Source organism: Arvicola amphibius, chromosome 7 (assembly GCF_903992535.2).
Source record: "Arvicola amphibius chromosome 7, mArvAmp1.2, whole genome shotgun sequence".
In the NCBI taxonomy this organism is placed as follows: Eukaryota; Metazoa; Chordata; class Mammalia; order Rodentia; family Cricetidae; genus Arvicola; species Arvicola amphibius.
In genome coordinates, this window is record NC_052053.1 from 95,160,383 (window position 1) to 95,185,040 (window position 24,658).

Consider the following 24,658-nt stretch of genomic DNA (forward strand, 5'->3'; position numbering starts at 1 on the left):
CATGTTTTATATAAACATACATGAAAGCAAAACACTCATAAGTAAATTTGGAAAAAAAGACTAAAAATCTCCAAAGCTGCATGCATCCCTGTGGTTCTCAACATGGAGGAGACAGAGCCATGTCTAGAAATACCGTTCACTTTCTAACCTGGGCAGAGAGGATGCGACTGGCCCTAGCAGGTGGATGCTCTCGATGCTGCTAAATATCTACCATGAACAGGTCTAAAACAGCAAGCTTGACTGGCCCAATATTTCAATGATGCTAAGATTAAGAAACTGTAGTGCTGGGTATGGTGGCATATACCCTTAATCCCAGCCCTCTGGAGGCAGAGGCAGGTGGATCTCTTGAGTTTGAAGCCAGCCTGGTCCATACAGTGAGTTCCAGGCCTGTCAGAGCTACATAGCGAGACCCTGTCTTGGAAATACCAAAAGAAAATTAGAAATTAGTCAGGCAGTGGTGGTGCACACCCCTTTAATCCCAGCACTCAAGAGGCAGAAGCAGGCAGATCTCTGCGAGTTCAAAGCCAGCCTAGTCTACAGAGCAAGTTCCAGGACAGCCAGGGCTACAGAGAGAAACCCTGTCTCAAACCCCTCCCCGCTAAAAAGGAAATTGTGTCACCCAGCTAGTAGAAGCCTCTAGGGCTTCATGATGTGGGATGAGGGTGCTTCGGCCTCAGAGTATGATGGCATATGGTGACAGTGGCATTTCTGACAGAACGAGACAGTGGGAACATGTACGGGCTAAAACGCCACTTTACCTGGACCACCTAATGTTCACACTCTCTCCAGCCACCACACACAGAAGCCTGGCTGTGTCGCCCTCTGGCACTGTCACCGAAGGAGGCAGGCCTGTGATGGTCAGCTCCCCTACACACAAGACAACATCGTCAGTGGCTGACACAGACCCCTCCCCCACTCCACTGGACCGCCCATTGGCCCCCCACTCGGCACCATTTTTTTACCCAGAACTCGAAGCTGAACCCAGCGCTGGTCACGGTCCTGCCCATTAAAGGCAACACAAGTGTAGAAGCCACCATCATCCACAGTCACCTGGCTGATGACCAGAGAGCCGTCAGGCTGCTGCTGGTGCCTGGGAACCAAACAGAGCCAGTTAGCTTTGACCCGCGTAAGGGGCTGAGCAGGGCCCCTGCTGTTCAAAAATGTCGGCCAAAGAGCAGCTGGCCTCAGCCCCTCACACAGCCCCGCTGCCGACTCTCTCACTTGACAAGACTTGGCTTTTAAACTCAGTCTAACAAAGGCTTTCATGTTTTCTGATTTAAAAAGTATTTGAGGCCAGGCATGGTGGCTCATGCCTGTAATCCCAGCAGTCAGCTGGAAGCCAGCAGGATTGCCATGAGTTTGATGCCAACCTGGTATACATAGAGACTATCAGGCCGCCTGAGCTACCGTGTGATGCCCGATGTTAAAAACAAGAAGGGGAAGCCGGGCGGTAGTGGCGCACGCCTTTAATCCCAGCACTCGGGAGGCAGAGGCAGACGGATCTCTGAGTTCGAGGCCAGCCTGGTCTACAAGAGCTAGTTCCAGGAGAGGCTCCAAAGCTACAGAGAAACTGTCTCCAAAAACAAAAACAAACAAAAAACAAAAACAAACAAGAAGGGGGCTAGGGAGGTCGTAGTTTGTAAAGGGCCTGCCTTGAGGCATGAGGACTGAATTCAACCCCCAGAATCCACATTTGGGGCCGGGGAAGGCAGGCAGGCATGGTGGGGGAAAAACAGAGGGGACTCCTGGGCTTGCTGGCCAACCAGCCCAGTCTACTTGTCAAGCTCCAGGCCAATGAGAGACCCCGTCTCAAAGAAACAAGGTGGACGGTTCCAGAAGCACACATGGACTTGCAATATAATTTCAGACTAGATTTCTAGTTTGTATTTTGAGACGGAGTCTCAATGTGTGGCCCTGGCTGTCCTAGAATTCGATATGTAGACCAGACCGGCCATAACTCACAGAAGTCCACCTACCTCCCCCTCCAGGGTGCTGGAGTTAAAGGCTTAGATTTCTAGTTTTTGCCATACACAAAGTGGACTCGAACCCTGACCCTATGGTGAGCTGTGTGGTGTTGAGCTCCTGTGTGTGAGCTGCTGGCAAGAAGAACACACTTCAGTGTGGCCCCTGCAGCTCACACAACAGTGAATGGGCCTCAGTGCGAAGTCAGTAAATGCCAGCAATGGGGACCATCGAGGGGCATTCAGAATCCACCTCCCTCCTTGGCGGGCCTCTCATTTCTGTCTGCCGTACTTTGGAAATGCCTAGAGGCCTTGTGCTTCAAAACCCCCCTTTCTCCAGAGTCTGGAGTCCTGTCCTGCTCTGGCCTCCATAGGATGTGTGGCTGGAGACAGGACAGGTGGGCAGGGGAGGGGCTGAGTGAACCTGGGAGAAGAGACCAGCTGCCCATCTCTTTGCCACTCGATGGTGGGGGCCGGGAAGCCTTCAGCACGGCAGGTCAGCCGGATCCTCTGGCCAGGACTGGCATCCACCACCCCAGGCTGAGTCCGATCCAGACGCAGCCTAGAAAATAAATTGTACTCAGCTTAGGGGCCCTGGCTGCTACTTCTCCCCAAAAGAATCCTCTGCATGAGCCCCTTTCTCCCTTTCTGGTCAGGGTTGGATCCCTAAAATTATCCCTTAATCCTTTTTAGGACACCAACATTGTTATTAAGGACTGGAGAGTAAAGGCTCTGCTGGCAGCTACCATGGCTGACTAAACGCACCCAGTGTCCCTCTGCCCACCTTCTCCTGTCCTGCATATCTGCCATCAGGCCCTGCCGGGGATGCTCCCTCTACCCCCAAATCCCCAGAGATGGAACCACCCCCTCCAGGCCAGCTCAAGGCACCAGGCTTTTCCAATTGCCACCTCTCCAAGCCCCAGGCACTGGCTGGTGAAAACCCAACCCCAGCAGACACTTTCCCTTATCGCCTATAGAGACCATGGACCCTGAAGGCTCTGAACGTGTTGTGACCTATTCAGAGAGCATTAGGACATGGTGTGCTGTTACCTGCTAGCAGGTCTGAGGTGTGGAGAAGAGATAACCCCTGGGCCACCAGCTTCTGCTCCAGAGTCCCGAGGACCATGGCCAGGGTCTGGGTGCCTGGTCTGAGGGAACTGCCTTCGCTGGGCCTCGGACAACACTGGCATGTCACCCCCTGTCATACATGAGGCCAAAAGAAGCAAGTATGAGCTTTGGAGAGGTGGGAATGAAAGAGGGGCCTGAGACCAGCAAAGCCCAGTGGGGACAAGAGGGTGTTGTCCCTGCCCCAGGAGGGTGCGACCAAGGAAGAACCCAGGCCTTTCTCAGGTGGATCAGGCCTCCCTCCCTCAATCCCACTCTGATTTGTGAGACTCTGGGAGGTGGAGGGGGGATAGGACAGAGACCTGTTACTCGAAGCTGGATTTTCTGGGGGTCATGGCCTGGTCTGTGGCTGCCACAGCTATAGGTGCCAGCATCCTCTGGCCTCAAGGGGCTGATGATGAGGGAGCCATCTGACTGTAGCTGGAACCTGATGGAGGGAGAAGAGGCACATCTTTGGGCCCCTGGTGGCTCTGAGTCCTCTGCCACCCATAATACCAAAGATGACCAAACAGCCCTCGGAGCCCCAAGCCTCCCAGGGAATGCCAGAGGGGTCTCCCCAAGAGAGGACCCTGCACACACAGATGGAAGGTAGCTGCTGCTCCCCGCCTTCTCCCACAGAGAGAGGACTGTGGTTTTACACCCACCTATCAGAGAAGAGGGCCTGGCCATCTTTCTGCCACCTTGTTTGGAACTCCGGGGAGGTGTTGCCAGGGCAAAAGAGCTGTACCGCCTGCCCGACAGATGCCTGGACCAGGGAGGGCTCCGAGCCTGCCAAGCTGATCCTGGAGAGGTGAGAGGTTTGGATCTGCCTCCTGGGAGCAGATCACCAGGGAAGGGTCTTCTGTAGGCATTTGCAGGGCTAGAGTCCCATGGGCAACTCCGTCTTCCCAACCCCGCCACACCCCCAGGCACTGCCCCTCGGGCAGCTGTGCAGCAGAACAAGGCAGGCAGCCCAAGGGGGTAGGGGGAGGCTGAGGAGGGCCACGCATGTCAGTTCATGTGGGGAGCCAACCAAGAGGCTCGGGCCTGGCAGCACGTGCTTTGGTTTCTTAAGTCTATTTCCCCAAACCCTGTGTTAATATGATGGAACAAGGGTGATAAATAACAGAGCCCATATCAAAAGTTATGATATATTCCAGGAATGAAACATTACCGCCATTTCACAGGTCAAGAAATTGAGGCTCTAGCCAGCTTTTCTACCTAGACAGAGACCTCAGGGTACAGTAGCTAAAGCATAGAGAGAACCTGCGAGCGGATACCTCAGCTAAGCCTACGTCTCCAGAACCTCGGCATCCCTGTCTGTAGTGTGATGGTAACAAAACCCACCTGGCTGGGCTGTCTGTCTAGGGCTCAACCCCTGCCTAGGTAGCCATTGCCCTTACCTGGGAAGCAGGCCTCACCTGTAGGAGCTACGTGTGGGTGGCACTGGTGGTCCAGCATCTCTACCCAGTCCAGGGACTCTGGGCCGGAGGTCCTGATCTCCGGGGCGGTTTCCATAGGCTGGGGGGTAGTGCACCTCCCCAGGCTCCTCTTCTCTCCGCCAAGGGCTTCCAGAAGGTGAGGGCAGTCTCGGGACTGTGGCCCTTGTCCTGTGCCAGTCAGGTTCCTGCTGGCCTCCAGGACCACGCTGGCCACCGTTCATGTGGACACGATGCCCAGAGGCACCTGCCTCGGGATGGCGGGGCCCAGGGTGCTCCCGGCAGCTATTCATGCACTCCTGCTCCGATGCAAAGTTATTGGCATTGCCGTGGCAGCCGCCATACCAAAAGCGGTTACACCGGCCCACTGATGGCACAAAGTACCAGCGGGCAGCCCAGTCTCCGCATGATCCAGGAGCACTGGGCAGCAGACACCTCACTGGGTAGGCTGTGGATTGCGGATGGTACATGTCACCCAGGTGGCCAGTGGTCACACCGCCCTCTCCTCTCAGACTTTATAGCTGTTCTGGTTCACGGCTCACAGTTTCACTCCTGCTGGGACCTCTGGCCGCCCCAAGAAGCCTAGGATCTGTGCTAAACTTGCTTCGGCTGGGTTACACCTTCACCCATACCCAACTAGAGTCCCCAGGAAGAAACGACCTTGAACAAGCTCCCTCACCTCCCTTCCAGCCTGGACCTCTGGGTGTGCACACACAGGCCAGCTAGAGTTGGACTTCACTGTGACCTCCCCTGAGGGACTGTGAGCGAGCCCAGCAGGAGATCCGCCCTCGTCCTCATCCCCGGGACCATAGCTCTAGCCTGCTTGCCCTCACGGCCCTGCTGGCCGGCGTGGATAGCCTGTTCCGACTCTCCTTGTTCCAAGTGGCTGTGGCTGCCTGTCCTGATACCCACCCTTCTGCTGAGCCCTGGGCCTCCAGCCTGTTAGACTGTTAGATGTGTATTCCCATAACAGACCCTGGAAGCTCCACCCATCAATCACCCTACTCCAGCCCCCACCTTCTCTCTACAACTCAGCTTCTACTCCTGGCAACACACGCCCCATCTCAGGCAAGCCCTGCAGTACAGAATCTTATTTATCTCAGGCTAACCTTGAACATGGTATGGAGCCAGGAATGACCTTGAACTTCTGACCGCCCTGCCTCTACCTCTCAAGTACTGGGACTACAGACCTCGGCCACCATCTCTGGCTTATGCGTCACTGGAGACTGTACCCAGGGCTTCGTGCATGCTAGGCAAACACTTCACCAACTGGGCTGCATCCCCAGCCCTGGAAGCTCCACTTGTAACCCTCCCCAGCCAAGTACAAACGTCGTAGATAGAGGAACAACCCACCAAAATCCTCTGCCCTGGTTATCTAGGGCATGCTCGGGTATTGGGGAACTATGAGTCAGTGAGGTCTTTGGCTGTGGGTGGGGGATGAGGACTCAGTGAGACACCCATCAGTAAGGATGAGAAGGGGGGACCCTCTCACCGTAGTTGGGTTGGCCCACACAGCCTTCCCCCAGGGGACCAGCTGCAGAAGCCACGTTGTCATAGCAACAGCCAAACTGGGAGCCACGACAATCACTGGGTTCACCCTCATGGGCCTGGGGTTGGTGGTGGATCTTAGGGACCTGAAAAGGAAGCCAGAGGTTGGGAAATTAGGAATAAATCTTGTTTTCAGTGGGAAGCTTGGGCTGTCCAGAGGAAGTATGGCAGGAAAGAGTCAGAGGTAGAGAGCCCCACCCAGGGGAGATGAGAGGCCACCCCTGAAGCCCCGCTCTTTGAAAGGATGGCTAGGTTACCAGCTCTATAGGGTTCTCCCTTTCCCAAGGCTGAAGCTGCAAAGATCCCAGTAGCCCTGAGCTGTGTTCCTGCCCCGGGAACCACTTACCTTGGAAGCCACTGCCCTGGATCCTGGCCTGTTCCCAGTATTGTCACTGCCGTGAGACCTGGTGCAGCCAGCCTGCTGGGGTCCCTCAGCTGCAGACACCCCATCAGGGCAGCATCCATACCTAGAGAGGAGTACACAGCCACACTCACTGCCCAGCCCAGCCCTTGCTCTCCTACAGATCCTGGGGCCTAAACTCCCAGGGCGGAAGGGACTCTGAGGCCGCTTATTTAGGAAGCTGTCTGGGTGAAGACCTGTCTGAGAGCCTGTCCCTGTTCCTGTGCAGAGCAATAGCGTTCTTTGTGCCCCGAGCTCTGCTCAGTCCCACTGCCACCCAACAGCTGCCAGGGTACATGGTGCGCCTATCCCAAAACCAGAAAGCGGAATGCATCTAAGCATGTACAAATACCGGGTTCCCAGAAGTTCCCGAAAAGATTTAAAAAAAAATGATCTTCCGTCAATTAGTTTCTGAAGCAAGAGGAAGGGAGAGAAGTCTTCCTCACGACCTCCTTCATCAGTAGCCATTGCTCCTGACTCGCAGAAGAGGAAGCCAAGAGCCACGAAGTCACTGCCCTCAAGTCACCCAGCAAACAGCTGGAAGTCGCCTGCCTCAAATCCCAGACCTGTAGCAGCGCAGTCCCTGAGGGGGGCCTGCACGAGGGAGGTCTGGGAAGAATGGAGCCGGCATTTGGCAGGATGGGGTGACTCAGCCCCTCCCTACAGGACTGAAGGAGTGTGTTGGTAGAAGACATGAGATGTGGCCTGCTTCATTCTGAGCTCCTGAGCCTGGCATGGACCTGAGAGCTGGACTCACCTTCCATGTCTGCTCCAGGCCTCAGGCTATTTCTCCACAAGCTGGCTGCATTAGAAGCCCATCAAGAGGAAGAGAGAATCCACACGTCTACCCAAAATGGCACAGTCAGGGTACCTCAGGAATTTCAGGCTGGGCAAACCTGCCCTGAGTGGGGACGCTGGCCCTGCCCTAGCGTTGTCCTGTCCCCCCTGCTTCTCTCGCCTGCTGAGGAAGAATAGCTGCCCCAACCCACCTGCTCTGAAGACACAAGGCCCCAGCCAGGGGACAGCCTTGCCACTGTGGCCCAAGAGATGGTGTGTGGCCATCAGGACAGCATCCATGGGGGCTGTGTCTGCAGTCACGGGGACCTGAGCTCGGCCTCAGGGGTGAGCGGTGTGGAGGGTACTGCAGAGTGGGGACCCGGCCTGCAGCTGACTGGTGGGGGTCTGGGCCTTCACTGGGGTTACTCTGGGCCCTGGGTCGCTCTTGGGCAGTCCATTGCTGGTCTCTTGCATCTAATCAGGAGGCAGAAAAGACCACTGTGGGGCACCCACGTTGCTCCTGCCCTCATCCCAAGTCCACCTTTCGAGGTCTCCACTCCCTCTAGACCACCGCCAGGCCACCCGGGGGCAGGACCCAGCTTCCCACCTGAGACTGGGGACACTTGAGGGCCTAAAGGCATCCTGGGGTCTGTGGGACGAGTCCGTGAGTCCTGTATGCTAGGGACCTCTGTAGGGGACCAAGTAATGGGTGTGAAGAGCAGAACCAGAGAAAAGCAACACCAGATATAAAAGTGAACATCCCAAACCCTGAAAACAACACCCAGCAGAGACTTTGTGACTGTATCGGCCTGGAAGTCACAAAAATCCCCCTGCCTCAGCCTCTCAGGTGCAGGAATTCCAGGTAGGTAGCACATGCCTGGCTCAAAGACTTCTTTCAGCTTTTCTACATGTCTGAATTTTTTTTTATTTTGTCCAGCTTTGCTGTCCTGTTAGACTGGATGACTTGGGGCTACAACAGGTGGACAGGTAGGACACTTGCCCAGCATGAGCCAGGGCCAGGGTTTGAGCCCCAGTGCCCCCCAAGAAAAAAATGGATTTTTGTGATTTTTAGTAGTTAATAGTCTTTTCTAATCATAAAATGACAAAGAAATTGGGGTTTTTATGAAGAGGAAAGGAAACGGCAGGGTACCCCCAAAACAGCGCTCCTTGATCTGAGTGGGGCTTTCCTGCTCTTCCACAATAAGCAGTTTGCTGGGATAACTAACACAGATGACTAAGAACACTGCGGGGAGTGGCAGGTTAGTGGAGAGAGTGCCTGCGATGCAGGGGTGAGGGCGGAGTCCCAGTACCCACAAAAAGTGCTCTCTGGGAGTTCCAGGCCAACAAGACTACATAGTGAGAGTCAGCCTTAGAAAAAGATAATTAGGATATAATTGTGGGGAGGCTAAAAAGATCGCTGAGCAGCTAAGAGCATTAGCTGCTCTTCCAGAGGATGCGGGTCCAAGTCCCAGCACCCAAATGGTGGCTCATAATCATAGGTAACTCCAGTTCCAGGGAATCCAATGCCTGCTGGCCTCTGTGGGTTTCATGTGTGCACAAGGTGCATGGCTGAAAATGGAAGCAACATTACCAGATGCATAAAATAAAAATTTAAAAGCTATTTCTAGGTGTAGTGTGGTGGTACACACCTGTACCCCAACACTTGGGAGATGGAGACAGACTAGACTGGTCAGGAGTTCAAAGTCATCCTTCGCTACACAATGAGGCCAGCCTAGGCTACATTACACCCTGTCTCAATAACCAATAACGATAATAATAAAACATCACTCTGTCCCTTTTTTCCAGTGCTCAGGGCATCATACACTGCCCTTTCTAACTCATGGATTCCCGCCTTCTGCCTCCTGGGGTTCTCGAATCTCTTCTGTACTTCACACTGCCCCTCTCTCCCAAGTGTGGGCCAAATTTGCCTCTCCCTACCTTCAGAATCATGCCTCAGACACAGTGCCCCATGACAGCCACAGACTGGACAGTCACCCTTGCTGCCCTTGTCCAGGAGAAGGGGGCTACACTTGCCCAGGGTCACACTGGAGTCACCACGCTGGCACTGAGCCAAGCCTGCCCCTGAGACCCTGCCACACAGCTACACTGGAGTCCTGTTGTCCCTACCTGGAGGTGCCCATATCTCAAGAGTCCCCATAAATCAGCACTTCAGAGACAAACCTACTTTTCTCAGTAGAGGCTGCCCCCCTCCCTCCCTACCTCAGCCATGACCCCCCCCCCACTCTCTCACAGGTACACACCAAGCCCTCCCGTCTCGGTCTCCACGCCCGAGAAGCTGTCTTCCCCAGAGGAAAGGGAGTGTAGGGGTGGAGGGGAGGGCATACCTTCTCTTTTCATTCAGCCATGCAGCAAATAGTTGAGTATAGGAACTAGGTAATGGGGTACAGGTATGGTACTCTGTCCACCAGGGCAGAGTATAGAGAAGACCCGTGGGAAGCTAAGAGCTAGCAAGTACGAGAAGCCATACTGGGCCGTGCAGGACAATAAAGCTAATGCAGAGGTGGCACATGTAACAACACGCGGGGTAAATTTCGAGGCTCATGGGGTTCTGAAGATGGATTTGGCACCTGCAAAAGCAGAAGTGGCCAGAGACATGGGAAAACAGCCAGGGAAAAGCCCCAGAGAGGAGGTGTGCACTAAACAGGCAGCCAGCGGGGAAGGGGATGCACCCTCCCTGCCTTGTCCTCACCCTGAGGAAGATGGCAAGGCTGTCTGTTGCAGGGCTCCACCTCCACGGGCTTGGACGACTGCAGGTCCCTACAGTGACCGGGCGGCCCAATGGCACAGGTGACACGTCGCCTCCGAGTTCCCAAACCACAGCTTTTCGAGCACTGAGGGCCCAGAGTGAGAGCAGAGAGAGAGAGGGGGACCCTGAAGCCAGGGACACCCTTGAAGAAGCGGGGGGCAGTGCTCTGCACAGGCATCTGTGTGGAATCTTCCAGGGCCCCAGGAATCAGGGCTGGACAGCAGACATCAGGAGAGGCACACACTTACTAGACTCCACACGCCCACATGCCAGGCCTGGCCACGGAGTACAGGACAGGCCTCTTGCACACAGGGCTCAGTGGGGGCTGGCTGGTCCTTCAAGGAGCATGCTGAGGCGTGGAGCAGAGACTCCTCGGCGTCCCGGCAGGTGACACTCCTCTTCCTGATGCCAGTTCCACAGGTAACGGAACACTGTAGGGACAGGCTATCAGCAGGAAGGTCCCCCGGGGAAGCCATGCCAGGTGGACAGCTGGAGCCCTACCAGCCTGGCTTAGAAGGCAGATGGTGCTCTGCTGCCTTTCTCTCCCACAAAAGCCCAGAGAGGCTGAGTCACTGCTCTGAAGTCACACAGGCTAGAAGTAACATTTTATTTTTATTTATGTATATATACGTGTGTCTCCCTGTGTGTGTGCCACTTGTGTGGGGGGTGCCTGTGAGGCCAGAGAGGGAGTCGGATCCCCTAGAGCTGGAGTTAGAAGCAGTTGTGAAAAGCCGGACACAAGGTGCCAGGAATCAAAGTCAGGTCCTTCTAGAAGAGCAGAAAGTGTTCTTAACAGCTGAGCTGTCTCCCAGCCTCCATGCCCTGTATTTGGGTGCAGGGGACAACGCTTCCCTCACCCGCAAACACATCCAGCTCTGTCTTCCAGTCAAGACAAACCCTTTCCCACCCAGCCCTGGGATGCTAAAGACGGGAGAACCCTGGACCAGAGTCTCCAAGTTGGGTCTCATCCCAGCTTTGGCTACATCTTCCAAGATGACCAAGCGAGGTCCCTTCGCCTCTGAGGACCTAAGTAAGCTTCCTCCCACATGGACGACAAGCCTTTCAGCCCAGGCCTGCTGCAACCCAGGCCCAAGACACAGCTCCTAGTCCTCGGCAAGGCCTCACCTCTCCCCAGGGCTCCACGCTCCAGGCTGCACAGCGCTGCAGGTTACAAGCCTGTGTGGCAGGGGGCTTCCCAGGTAGACCAGCACACTGGATCTCCTCGGCAGCTTCCTGGCCTCCAGCCCCATCTGAGGAGATGCAGTAGACAGGGCGAGACTGGAATCCACCCCCACAGGAGACTGAGCAGGGTGTCCACGGTCCTACCTTCCAGCTGACAGAAAATAGAAACAGGTAAGACTGCTGCAGGGGGCGCAGCTCCCCAGCGCGCAGTGCACTGGGGGCCCACCGCACTCCTCCCAAGAACTCTGTGGAGAAACCACCAGCCAGGCCCTCCTAGGCATCCCCTAAAGGGTGTGTATGACAGCCTGGCTGCTGCCCCTCGGCTTTCATATCTGTGCCCCAACTCTTCCTTTTCTCCTCCTCACTGGGTCCTGGCATCCCGCTCAGACTCCATCCCTTGCCGTCCTGTGCGGGGGGGGGGCATCTCCAGACGGCTCTGCTCCTTCTATGTGGAGAAGCCCTGCCTGGCTGGGGGTACAAGGGCCAAAGGAAAGGGAAGCCCCAAACACACCATGCAAAGCCAAGCCCATCACCATCTCACCAGGCCAGGAGAGTGAGGGTACCAACACCAGCCCTCCAGGAACCCCCTGACCCACGGATTACCTGTTCCTACACACATGCTGGGCCCCAGAATGGCGCCATGCTCCCGGCCGGTGCAGGAAAGAGATCCTTCGTGCACGAACAAAGGCGTTTGCCAAAGTCTACTGGCCCTTTGGCCAAATTTCTATCTCACCCCTAGTCATCTGTTTGAGCCCCCTGTTGCCTCAGACAGGGACCCTCTGGCACTGTCCCCAGTCCTGCTGCTCCCAGCCTAGGCATTCTGATTCTGTGAGGAGACCCAGGAATGGAGAGAACGCTATTGGGCCTCATGCTCTGGCCCCTCAGGGACAGCTGTTGCCTGTTGTGAAGAGCGCCCCCTGCCCCCTCTTCCACCCTATACCTAAAACAGTTTAGGAGCGCCCCTCCCTCCCACCCAAGTTCTTGGGCTCCACCATAGGTGGAAGGGGCTGGCAAGGCCTCACCGCTTGGTCTTTGGGCAAGGATGAGGATTACAGGAACGTCGGTGGGCTGGCCGAGGCTGGTGTTGGCACATGTGGTCCGGGTAGGCCTCGTTGTCAATGGTACAGAACACCAGGCGAGACTGGTGACCTGTCGGGGCCCCGAGTCACACAGGTAGACCAGTACTCTCCAGATGAGCTCTCCAGTCAGGCACCCTCCGGGACTAGACCCATAGCTAGCCCCGATAAGTCCCACGCGTCCTTCTGCGGCAGGTACCGCCATCATAACCAACTTACAGAGGAGTACAGAGAGGCTCAGAGAGCCTTAAGGGGTGAGTGAGAGACCTTGGTCAGGAGCTGCAGTGAGCAGTTCCTCCTAGGATGTCTCCCTTATCCTGGCAAAGGCTGCAGCCCTTCATGGGGACGGCTAACCTAACTGCCCCCTCCCCCAGACCCTCCTGTTTACCTCCTCCGCATTCAGCGCTGCAATCGCCCCAGGAGCCGTGGCTCCAGCTGAAGCCTTGGCCGAGCTCATTCAAAGGCAGGTAGTACTCATAGTGCACGCCGGGGTTGGGTTCCTGGCTGAGGAGCTGCAGAGAGTCTTCCCTCAAGTCCCCCCGCCTGGCCCGTGGAAGCCAGGGCAGCCCCCCTGTGCAGGGTCACCTCCCTCTGCGCCTCACTCACCTCGATAATCAGGGGCTCTGAGGTGGGGCCCCGTGCCTGGAGCCGCTCAGGGGCCAGGTCCCCCTCCACGCCCCTTTCGTACTCTAGGACTGTGCTGGCCACTGGCAGAGCCTGAGCTGCATCAATGGTCCAGTGCCCGTTGAGGTAGTACTCTCCATGGACGCTCTTCACGGCTGTGGAGACCCCGCTTGTCAGGGGACGTGGGACAGCCAGTCACCTCTGAGCCCCAGCCTGCCCAGTTCTAAACCATCTCTCACCCAGGAAATTTCTGCTAGCCGCGGCTTCCTCGATGCGAATACTGGTGGCCCCAGCAGGAATGATGAAGATTTGGTTGTAGCCTGATTGGGACAAGCGTCAGGTTGAGGGGTGCTCGTTTGTTCCTGGTGGGACTTCTTGGGGAAAGCACTTTTGGCAGAGGAACTAGCTTTACACGGGTCATGGCAGGGTGGGGGTGGGCACAGACTCTAGACACCTGACATCTTAGGGAGAAACAGAGGCAGCATGGTGGCAAGGATAAGGAGGGGAGGGCTGAGCGTGGGCATCCAGTATCAGCAGTGTGAGATCAGACTGCACGGGTGGGCGGGAGTCCCAGCCCAGGAGAGGTACAGCCAAAGTGAGGGGCACAGCAGCTGCCTTGCAGTCACATGACCTGAGTCAGACCCGCTGAGTGCCATGAGATCGCTTGGCCTCAAGCCTTGGTCAGAGAAGGTGACAGGCGAGCCAAGGCAGACCACAGACCCCTTCAGAGCCCCCTGTGTGATCCCACCTCTGCTGAGGTCATCGGCGTCAAAGGTTCCTGTGACGGGGTAGCAGGTGGAGCCATCACCCCCACACTGCAGACACCTGTCCTCCTGCTTGGTCGAGTCTAACTTGTGATCGCAGCCAACAACCTTTGGGGAGGGAAAGGGAAATAAGCACAAGATGAGAGAGGAGAGAGGTGGACGTAGTTCCAAATGTCCCAGACAGGACAGCTCAGGACTATCCCGACTCCTGCTAATCACTCCCAGTCTTCCTCTGGAGGTCATGTCTCTCCCAGTTTGGATGGAACTCCATAAATGTGGGTTTGGGCATGCCCGGAGGGTTGTTACCCTCCTTCCTCAGAGAATGGTGCAGGTGAGCCCAGGCTAGCAAGTCGGGGAGCTGGGGCTCCTGGTAGCTGAGGCTCCTGGTAGCTGACAGGTTGGTATGCTAGAGGCTTGGAGCTGCCATCTTGTGGCAGGTTCATGGGAAGAGCCTGCATAAGCCAGAAGCTGACTCAGAGGAGAAGAAAGCAAGAGACTGAGAGAGAAATGTCTAGGCTCTGCCGTGACCTACAGCTGTCCCTTCACATTTGGTTGGGCTTGATTGAGGACAGCTTTTACCCATCTAGAGTTTCTCTCATGAGGTTAGTGTTTTCCGGGGCAAAGTTGAGGTGGTCAAGGAACATCTGTAATGACCGCATTGCATTCTGGGAGCTAGTGGCTCAAGAAGCCACCAAGCTTCTGACAGCCACTTGGTCCTGACTGGGGCCAGAAGACACCAGGCATAACAGTCCCCAGCCAGTTTGGAGGCCGGGCAGGGGCATAACTCACTCGGCAGATGCCGTCCACACAGACGTCCCGCTTGCCGGGCTCGCAGGGTGTCCCGTCCACCACGGCCTCCCTGTGCTTGTAGTAGAAGTTCTCCCCCTTGGGAATGCAGTTCAGTTCACACTTGTTTGGGGCTAGGCAGGCAAGAGGAGAAGGCTGACATCCTGACTCAGAAGTGTGGTCTCCCATCGGCTCACATACTTGAACACCTGGTCCCTAGCTAGTGGTGTTGCTTAGGGGAGTCTTCCAGGAAGAGCGTTGTTGGGGGTAGGCTTCAAAAGCTCAGAGCCTTGCCCACTTCTGGTTTGAGTTCTCAGCCAGATTCCCACTCCAGCTGCCAGTTATTATGGACTTGCTCTCTGGAGTCATAAGCCCAAATAAGCTCCTTTTACGAGCTACCTCTCAGGGTGTTTGACTACAGCAACCACAAAGTAAGTAACACCTAAATATCTGTTGAGGGCTGGGTGGGCAAGAGGGGGAAGCCGAGATCCTAGCACATGGCCTTGTAAGAATCCCCCAGGGAAGTATGGGCAGCAGCCAAAAGTACACTCTTGGCAGGAGAGGGATTTATAGCAACCCCCCAAACAGCACAGAAGCCCACCCCTCTCCCAGGGAGAAGGGATATTCTCTAAAAACCTATTTGCATCTTGGAGATCAAGTCAAGCAGCAACCTCTACAAAGCTCCATTCTTTATATTATTGCTTTATTTTGTTTTCCTTTTTTTTTTTTTTTTTTTTTTTTTTGAGACAGAATTCCTGGCTGTCCTGGAATTCACTCTGTAGACCAGGCTGGCCTCTAACTCAGATCTGCCTACCTCTGCCTCCAGAGTTCTGGGATTAAAGGCATGTACCACCACCGGACAATTTTGTTGCTTTGAGGTGAGGTCTCTACGCCAGGCTAGCCTTAAGGGATGGGCACAGTGGCGCACACCTTTAATCCCAGCAAGTGATCTCCGAGTTGGAAGCCAGCTTGATCTGTATAGTGAATTCCAGGACAGACAGAACTACATAGGGAGACTCTGCTCCCCCTTCCAAAATAAATCCCAAACCAATACGGCCTTAAACTCCCTGTATGTCTCAATGACCTCAGAGAGCCCCAAAGCACTAACAAGGTCATCATCCTGTCTACAAGACAGCCAACCCTATAATCTTTTAAGATTAAGGGCTGGAGAGGTGGCTCAGAGGTTAAGAGCACTGACTGCTTTTCCAGAGGTCCTGAGTTCAATTCCCAGAAACCACTTGGTGGCTCATGACCATCTGTAATGAGATCTGGTGCCCTCTACTGGCGTATAGGGATATATGTAGGAAGAATACTGTATACATAATAAGTAAATAAATCTTAAAAATAAACTAAATGAGCTATTTGTTTACATGTGTGCATTCATGTACATATGAATGCAGGTGCCACGGAGGCCATAGGAGGGCTTGGGACCCCTCAGGACTGGAGTTACAGGCAATTGTGAGCCACCTGACATCGGTGCTGGGAACCAAACTCAGGTCCTTGGTAGGTCAAGAGCAAGTGCTCTGAACAACTGACCCATCTTTCCACCCCTCATCAGTGTGTGTGTGTGTGTGTGTGTGTGTGTGTGTCACAGGTGGGGGTGGGAGGCGAGAAGAGGGTATCAGTTTTATGCTGCCTGACATGGGTGATGGGAATCGAACTTGTGTTCTCTGGGCGAGTGGCTAGTGCTCTTAACTGCTGAGCCATTTCTCCAGTCCCACGTGAAGGTTATTTTTAACATATATCTCAGGAGTACTGCATGCCAAAGGGCCCGGGGGGGTCACTTCTCTGACCATGGTGACACCAGGGCCACAGAGGGGACAGAGTTCAGTGCTGGAAATCAGTCTGCAGAGTCTCTAGGGATGATTCGCGGAAAAAAAAAACAATGCCCCAGACTTTTCCTGAGGCTTGATTTTTTTTTTTTATGTTTATTTCTAGGCGAAGCATTACCAAGTAGACCAGGCTGGCTTGGAACTCCTGGAATTCAACACGTAGCCCACACTAGCCTTAAACTCCTGACGTAAGCACTGAGGTATCAGGTGTGCACCACCACACTTGAAGTTTTGGTTGTGCTAGGCCCTTGCACACTCTAGAAACCCATTTTGCCATGGAGTGAAACCCTAGCAGACACCTTTTGGCTATTCCAAAATGATTCAGATTCATACACAGTGGTGTTCTTTTCCTGAACCCCACCCAGCATTTCCCCAGACTACATGCGGGTCTGGGTAGACGGGTACCAAGTTCTTTCCTGACTTTGGCAGTCATGGCCCCAAGCAGCACTACGCCTCCATGCGGCCCCTCACTCCACACCTCTGTGGGAACAGGGGGGAAGCTTCAGAACTGAACAAAGCTAGGCTGGAGACAGACACACCAAAAGCTTCAATTTTGAAAACGCATATGGAGGAGAGAAAGGCCCGAAAGAACTCACACCACGCTCATTACTGGGTTTACGTGGGCGCACTAAGGACCAGGTCATTGTCCAAATGGCAAGACATCTTTGAGGGGCTATAACTTTCGGTGTGCTGCTCGGGAGGCAGAGGTGGAGCCAGCAGAGCAGGATGGCATGCTTACCAGCGTAGTAGGGCAGCCACCGGTAGCGCCGGCCCTCGAAGTCGGTACCGTCGAACTCTGAGCACTGCTCAGCCCGGAAGTCCCGCATGCCGTCTGGGCAGCTCTGCGTGAGAACGTGGGTGCCAACGTGGGCACCAGGGAAGGTGTCATCCTGCCCTATCCACCCTCCATGTCCCGGAGCCCTGGGGTCCTGCTCCTCTGTCCCATCTGCCATCCCAGGAGGGGCTACCAGCTCTCCCCTCAGCGCCTGGCGGGTTCCCAAAACAGGCTAGGATGAGGCTTGGAGGCGGGACCGAGGGGAATGGGGCGGGGCCGTGGGGAGCAGGGCCCACGCAAGCTTTACCTCGGTGTGGCAGGTGCGGTGGCTGCGCGCGGGGCCCACGCAGCTGGCGCCTCCATCTCTCCTACGGGGCAAGAGCACTGGGAAGACCCCAATGTTCCCACCCGTCCCTGGGCCCTCCTGGCCCCTCCGCGGGGTCCCCAGATGGGCAAGGCTGGACCAAAACCCGACGCAAGCTGAGGAGGGGTGGGGTGAAACCAGACCAATGTTTGTGCTGTTCTTAGGCTGATTGTCCCTACCTGACTCCCGGCCACAAGGCCCTTGACCTGCACATACTACACCCCTTACTTGCAGGTTCAATCTGCAACTTAATAATACTATTTCAGGATATTTGAAGTTTTGATTCTTTTTGTTTATTTTCTGAGACAAAGTGCCAGGTTGACTCTGAGACAAAGTGCCAGGTTGACTCAGTCGAAAAGGATGACCTTGATCATCCTGCCTCCACCTTCCTAGAGCTAAGATTACTGTTACCCACCAGACTTGACAGGTTCTCAGGAAACAGTTCACAAACCCACCAGTAGGAGGCGCCTCATTACCTTTCCTTCGAACCCGACCACCTTCCTGCAGAGCCCATCTAAAAACAATGCTAGTAAATTTTAAAATCACTTGCCCGGGGAGGGTCCTCTGCACTTGACAAAGCAGCCAAGGGCAAAGAAATCACAGCAACTAGGAACTGCGGGCTGATGTTTAGTGGTGGGGACGTGGACAGCCAGTCCTAACCTGAGTTTTTGCTTGCCTAGAACAGAGCAGCTCTATCCCAACCAGGAGAGTGCTCAGACCGGACTAATCATTTATTTACACAGGTCCCGTAAAGGCTAAAGAGACTTAATATGGAGCCAGGCATCCGTGGCCTGCAGGTGAGCTAAGAATAGGATAATGGGCTGTGAGGTATTGACAGTTGCCTTTGGTTCTGTAAAACCTGCTTGTAGCTATGAAAGGGGAATGAAATGGGCTTTTTGTTACTCTATAGCGGGGAACAGCTGAGGGGAGTAAAACGCTGTTCCTGCCCAGATGTGGGTTCCATGGACAGCTGGAATGCGCGCCTTTCTGATGTCAGCCTTATAACCTCTCACGGTAACCCCCCCTTTCCACATGGCAAGCTGTATCGGCTCGAAGGATGTCGCCCTTCTGCCAGCAGTAAGAATAAATTAATTCGTTTAATCTAAATTCTAGTTGAGTCTAAGTCTCTGGTTACTCCCAGTGGATTCGAAAGCCACAACACATCAACTCTACAAATGAAGCCCCGCCCAACCCCACCCCCATGCGCCTGGCGCCACAGGGAGGAAGCAGACGCTACCCAGCTCCTCTCAGTCTAGGCTGAGTGTTGGAATCCGAGGTGACTACACAGGAAATATCGGTTTTCCTATACACATCACTCTTCCACAATGAATTTGTCACACAACGGCCCTGACGTCAGGCTCCCCACCCAGCAGCCTGCCATTCCTCACTTGCCCTCTTTTAAGGGGCAGGCAGGTTGTACACGTCCCCTCCCTACCTTTGGGAGTAACAGGGGCGCTCCCGGAAGCTGATGCCTCCTCCACAGGTCCGGCTGCAGGGGCTCCACTCGCCCCAGGGGCCCCAGGTGACACTCTGCTGCCTCACATTCCGAGCCTGTGAAAGACACAGGCTATGCCTCACCATCATCCCCGCACGCGCACACATTTGGGACCCAGAGCCCTACAGAGATAGATGCTCCCTAACCCGTTCAAAGCACCTGGGGGCTTCCAGTGCTGCCCGTTCAGGACACAGAAGCGCTACCGGGTACTCCAAAATGTTCATTGCAAACTTAAGATGCTGTCTGAAGGAGTGGAAGAGCCAGCCTAGGTGTGATTGGGCACAGTCAGCTGGAAAGAGCCTGCAGTTCCAGGGGCCCTGGGGGAGGGGCCCTGCAGCCAGTGCAGGCATTTGTGGGTCATTTCTAACGTGGAAGAAAGGACCCTGAAGAAAGGGGGAAGGAACCTAGGACGAGGGTACCTCGATGCCTTGTTTTGGGCGCTTGTTTCTCAGCTGTGGTCTACTCATCTAGCAAGACAACCAACCACGTATTCTGGGTGTCTATCAGGCACGGTGGGGAGGGCGTGGCCAGGGGGCGTGGCCGGGAAGAGGCTGTCTCCCCTGACAATGCTATGCTTGGCAAGGGCAGAGCTTGGATTGTTGTCCCTTAAATGGAGCCTGTGGATCAGCAGACCCATCCTTTTCAAGAGAGACCCATATGGGATGGGAAAGATCACAGCAGGTCCTCAGGTAGGTGGGCCTCTCTATTCAGAGAGTGTAACCAAGACAGGACAGAACGTCAGTCGACTCCCCTGGAGAGGAGCCACCCCAAGTCTGTTGTACCACTTTCTGCTCTGAATGTGAGCTCACTTCCAGAAACTTCTATAGTTCTGTCCTATTAAACTAGAACCTAGTGTGGGCTGGGTAGGGGGGGATTACAGTATTTGGGGTAATCTGTGGCAGAGACTCCCAAGGGTACCCCCCATTCTTATTTCCCCCAGCCCTTATAAGAGAACCTGAAAACTTGCCTTCTTGCACAATGCTCAGTACTCTTAGTTTCCCGTAGCTTATCGGCCCCAGCCCTAAGATCCTAAGGTCTCATCGATGGTTCACAAACATAAGAGCTGGGCAGCAGTCTCTAGTACTCCACGAAGAGACAGTGCGAATGGGCCTGTTTTTCTGGTCCTCCAAGCCTTTCTGCTGGAAAACCTGCTGTAATGGCTAGGGTAGGAACAGCCCTTTAGGCTGGCAAGTGACTTCGGGATAAAGCCTTCAAACAAAGTGATGATTTCATGAAATGAAACAGCCCCGAACTTCCAACCCTTAAGTGTTTATGTGAGAGGTAGAGAGTTGGACCTAATCTGCCTTGTTGAGATTACACAATGGAAATTCATTATGGATGTGACACCCTGCAGCCAGCATCCCATGAACATGTGGTACACACATTCTCTCATCTAATCCTCACAGCCTTTTGGCTCCCAAGGAAAGCGACGTAGAGGACAAAGCAGAAGCGCTCCGTGCCTCACGGCTGTGTCCCCACCTGAGACACCGGATCCTAAGGAGCTAGACAAGGGTGCAGAGAGGCGCCGTAAGCACGTCCCGTGTGCTGAAATGGGACTTTATTTTGAAGTGTCACCATAAGAACTCTTAGAAAATAGAACTCCCATTGTTCAGAAAGAGGCCAAGTGTGAACATAGAAAAACAAGCCCTTTCCCAACGTGGGGCCTTCTGGTTAGCCAGTCTGAGGCGAGCAGGGATGTTTGCTCATGCCTGACATCAAATATCTCATTACTCTTATTTTTATAGACCACAATTCAAAAGCAGAGCAAACCGCACTGAACTCGCTAACCACACACAGAGCGAAGCGCAGGCCAGCCAGACCAAAGGTCTTGCTTCTCACTGTAAATCATCCTCTCCTCCAGTTCCAGCCAGAACAGAACCTCCAGGCTTTCCAAACCAGTGAACCAAAATGCTCAGGTATTCTGGCAACAACATGTAAACTGGTTTTATTCGGCTTGAGTTTCTGTTTTGAAGGGGAGAGCTCCTTACTGTGTGGTTGGTGTTGGGGTAACATTCCAGGCTGGGGTTCCGGCCCCTGTGAGCCTCAAGCTGTGCTGCCATGTGCTTGTTTCTTTTGTTTGTTTTTTGTTTTCAAGACAGGGTTTCTCTGTAGCTTTGGTACCTGTCCTGGAACTAGTTCTTGTAGACTAGGCTGGCCTCAAACTCACAGAGATCCGCCTGCCTCTGCCTTCCGAGGGCTGGGATTAAAGGTGTGCACCACCACAGCCCCGTGTGCTAAGTACCAGGATGTGGCCCTTGTAGACCTGTTGCCCTCGCTTGCTTGGCTAGTGTTGACCTTGCTCAGCGTCTGTCTGAATGCTTGTATAAGCCCCTTGGGACAGCAACCCCCAGAAATCCAGCTGTTCTGGAGGCAAGGTAGGGACAACTCATGTCCACAGCAATAGGGGATGCTCTGGCCACGAAGTCATCCTAGGATGTCTGACAGATAGGGGAATAGTCTGAACTTAGGGCTCTCGAGATGCCACGCTCCTGCCAGGTGCCTTTTACAGACACTCCTTGCTTCCTGCGACCAGCACCTGCAGGTAGAGGCCTCCCGCCCGTGCGTGGGTGAAGCCTATCTGTGCAATACTGAACCATGCTCCCTGCACAATTTCCACACCCATCAGGCCTTGAGCCGCAAGCACGTTTTGTTCTCCATAATTATCTAAACCCCCAGCTGTGCAGTGGTATGAAGCCAGAAGTCAGTGTGGCCCAACCCTGCTCTGGGCCTGTTCCCGCCTGTCTCAGGCGGCTGCTCTCAGCACCCCACCCTTTGTCCTCCAGCTCCCGGCTCAGGAGCCCCCTTTCCTACCTGTCCCAGAAGACGCTGGGGCCTGCTGTGCATCAGGATGTGCAGGAAGGGACAGAGACAATAGACCAGGGGGTGAGGGGACTCCCAGCCATGCCTTTAACTATCCATCTGATCAGTCGGTCAAGCAGACTGACTAGGCAGGCTTGACAGGGACCCCGGGGTGATCAGGACCTCATGGTGGATCCTGCCACCATAGAGGGAGCTGAGCCTTACAAGCCTCTCTACCACACAGAGGACAGGGAAAGAGCCCACTTCTTCTGGGCCTTTCCTGCTGGAGGAGGAGGAGGAAGAGGCAGAGGCCACTCAGGGTTCCTACACAGAAGAAGGGACCTTATAGGATCCAGGGTACTTTGTAACCATGGGCTCATCTGTGTGACAGACAGCCTGTGTGTGGTGTGAACATGGGATTCATGGGATTTGGGTGGTCTGTCTGTGGCTTGCAGGACGAGCTGGAGTCAAGCGGCTATTAGGGAGTGGTTCTGGGGCTCTGGGATTTCACCCTGGGGTGCCGATGAGGTCATGGAGACCCCTCCCTCTGGGCCTTCACCTGGCATGCAGCAAAGTCACCAGCATGTGCTGAAGAACCTCAGAGAGCAGACTCTAGGGAGCAAGGGCTGTAGGCACAGGTGGCGCGTGAAACAAATAAGGAAGGGGGCTTCAGTCTGCCAACTGCCTGGCATGCCTATGTGTCGGAGTATGAGCTTTGGGGGGGGTGCTACCCAGTGCCTACCACTGACACCAACCCCTGCCTGCCCTTCCTCACTTTCCACTCATATTAGCGGGGGTGGGGGGTGGGGGGCAGTCAGCCTTCTTCCCTTTAAGACAACCAGCCCTTTGAGTCTTTCCTCTCTCTCTCATCTGGGCCTTCTTGGGGATGAGCAGGGCTATGGTCTCCCTTATGCGGGGCTTTTCAGAGGAGAATGGGACCTGGCTGCCTCTGTTCTCTCTGTTCTGCTCAGCACCCAGCTCTGCAAGCCCTCTGTCTTCCCCCCCAAAGCGTCCCTGCCCGGCCTTAGGACTCCAGGGAGTCCCATCCCCTAAGCTCCCTCATGAAACAGCTTCCAGAATCCGCCCTCTAGGTTTGCACTAACCTGAGAGCCACATTTACCTGTAGTTTAAATTATGCTCAGGTCAACATCAGAAGCTCCTGAGTTGTGCTAGCCACATTTCAAGTGTGCAATAGACACCATGAACCTAGTAGCTGCAGATTGAACCCCAGAGAGAGAGAGAGAGAGAGAGAGAGAGAGAGGAGAGACGAACATCCCAGCCTCCTCCTTCAGGCAGACTGCCCCTTTAGGAAGCTGAACGTCCCAGGCAGACCTCCGAGGTGCACTGGTTTGTGAAGGCTCTGGAGCGCTGCAGGCTCAGCTCTTCCACATCTTCCGGCACTGCCCATCTCCCGCCCCTCCCCCAGCAGCCTCCCAGAGTCCGACGGGGTTGCACTCACCCAAGACCCTGGAGTGGAGGCCAGCAGCAGGAACGCGAGAATCAACAGCAGCATCTCCGCCTGCAGGAAAAGCCACGGGTTAGAGCCAGAGGGGCCGCAACAGCTGCCAAAAGTAGTGGCTTCTGCTATGTGGGTGGGATGTTCCTCCTCACGGAAGCCCGGTCTGCCAGGACCATGGAGCTCACTAGACAACACGTCACGCAACTCACGCACGAGGGAGAGACGGCTTGGTCGGCAGCAGGCAGAAGCACAGGAGCAACTTGTTTGGGAATTTCAGAGGGGAAAGAATGGTTAAAAATACGGCTGTGTTGTTGAAGAACTGAGCGAGTTGGGAATCAAAGTAATCAGGCTGTTAAACTCAGTAAGAAATCAAGAGGCCATTTCATCCCACTTAAAGACAGCTAACAATAATCGATTTGCTGTCAATTTTCATCACCCAAAATAAGGGTGTATATGTGTATGTGTGAGCGTGTGCAGGCATGGGACCGGGGAGGTTGGAGGTTGATCGTGGGTATCTTCCTCAGCTGCTCGCCCCGGTATTTTTTTGAGACAGTGTCTCTCTTTGAACTTGCTGCTCAGCTTTTTCTGCTAGGCTGACTGGCCAATGAGCTGGAGGGATCCGCCTCCCCACCCCTCCCCACGGGGCTGGGGTTCCAGAGCGTGCTGCAACAGCAACTTTACCAGAGTTGTAGCATCTGGATTCAGGGCCACAAGCTTGCACAGCAAGCTTTTCACTGACAGGGTCGTCTTCCCAGCCTCGACAGAAGATATATAGAAATATATAGGAAAAATCCTCCGTGTGAGGATAGTTTAAAATTTCAATTGCAGCCCTGGGTGCTCTGCAGAGCCTAGTTATAGGATAGCTAGGGCTACACAGAGAAATCTTATCTCCAAAAGAACCAATCAAAAAAAAATTAAATTGCTTATCCGGGTGTGGTGTAGGGTGGGTACCTTGTAGCCACAGCTACTGGGAGGCTGAGGCAAGAATACCAGAGTCCAGGAGTTCAAGGTCAGTCTAGGCAAAAAGGCCCACTCCAAATTCAACTTCTTTTAAAATTTAAGTATAGGTCTTGGGGTACAGTTCATGCTTAGCTATGCTGAGACCCTGATTTGGATGCCCAGCACCAATGTTCTCTCTTGCTCTCCCTCTCCCTCTCCCTCCCTCTACCTCCCTCCCTCTCCCTCTCCCTCCCTCTCCAGAGTTTCACAGAGTTTCCTGGGTTAAATCTGAGCAAACCCTTGTCTTCACATGAATACTTCCTTCACAGTCTACAAAACAGCTGTGTGCACACGCAAACCCAGTGCAGGGTGTGCACTTGTGCATTCGCTGTAGTGGTATAAGCATGTGTGCACTTGGTGTGTGTACAGTGCAGGGTGTGCTTACATGTGTGCACATGTCTCTATCAGAGACACGTAAGCAGCATGCAGTTCAGTACAGAATATTAAACAAGTGCTGACAGGTGTGTTTAATATTAAAATCTGTAGTTCTACTGATGTTCTGAATTC

At 54.4% G+C, this 24,658-nt stretch overlaps 1 protein-coding gene across 2 annotated transcripts in view; it reads right to left on the bottom strand.

Moving 5' to 3' along the window:
• Papln (papilin, proteoglycan like sulfated glycoprotein) overlaps positions 1 to 23,207 on the bottom strand; it is a 28,147-nt gene extending 4,940 nt beyond the window's left edge. Inside the window, exons 1-25 of one of the 2 annotated variants that reach the window (XM_038336007.1) lie at positions 23,153 to 23,207; positions 18,835 to 18,950; positions 17,343 to 17,403; positions 17,000 to 17,102; positions 14,432 to 14,562; positions 13,627 to 13,750; positions 13,118 to 13,198; positions 12,861 to 13,033; positions 12,643 to 12,766; positions 12,201 to 12,327; positions 11,782 to 11,847; positions 11,122 to 11,329; positions 10,245 to 10,427; positions 9,940 to 10,081; positions 7,837 to 7,917; positions 7,442 to 7,703; positions 6,399 to 6,519; positions 5,997 to 6,138; positions 4,487 to 4,952; positions 3,731 to 3,868; positions 3,389 to 3,513; positions 3,012 to 3,159; positions 2,386 to 2,523; positions 963 to 1,090; positions 759 to 867 (exon numbers count right to left, since the gene is read on the bottom strand). In XM_038336007.1, coding sequence (XP_038191935.1) covers positions 759 to 867; positions 963 to 1,090; positions 2,386 to 2,523; positions 3,012 to 3,159; positions 3,389 to 3,513; positions 3,731 to 3,868; positions 4,487 to 4,952; positions 5,997 to 6,138; positions 6,399 to 6,519; positions 7,442 to 7,703; positions 7,837 to 7,917; positions 9,940 to 10,081; positions 10,245 to 10,427; positions 11,122 to 11,329; positions 11,782 to 11,847; positions 12,201 to 12,327; positions 12,643 to 12,766; positions 12,861 to 13,033; positions 13,118 to 13,198; positions 13,627 to 13,750; positions 14,432 to 14,562; positions 17,000 to 17,102; positions 17,343 to 17,403; positions 18,835 to 18,950; positions 23,153 to 23,206 — 3,551 coding nt within the window. In that variant the 5' untranslated portion in view covers position 23,207. The remainder of the gene's footprint in view (positions 1 to 758; positions 868 to 962; positions 1,091 to 2,385; positions 2,524 to 3,011; positions 3,160 to 3,388; positions 3,514 to 3,730; positions 3,869 to 4,486; positions 4,953 to 5,996; positions 6,139 to 6,398; positions 6,520 to 7,441; positions 7,704 to 7,836; positions 7,918 to 9,939; positions 10,082 to 10,244; positions 10,428 to 11,121; positions 11,330 to 11,781; positions 11,848 to 12,200; positions 12,328 to 12,642; positions 12,767 to 12,860; positions 13,034 to 13,117; positions 13,199 to 13,626; positions 13,751 to 14,431; positions 14,563 to 16,999; positions 17,103 to 17,342; positions 17,404 to 18,834; positions 18,951 to 23,152) is intronic. The other variant, XM_038336009.1, reaches the window with a different exon arrangement.
• Positions 23,208 to 24,658: the final 1,451 nt, after the last annotated feature.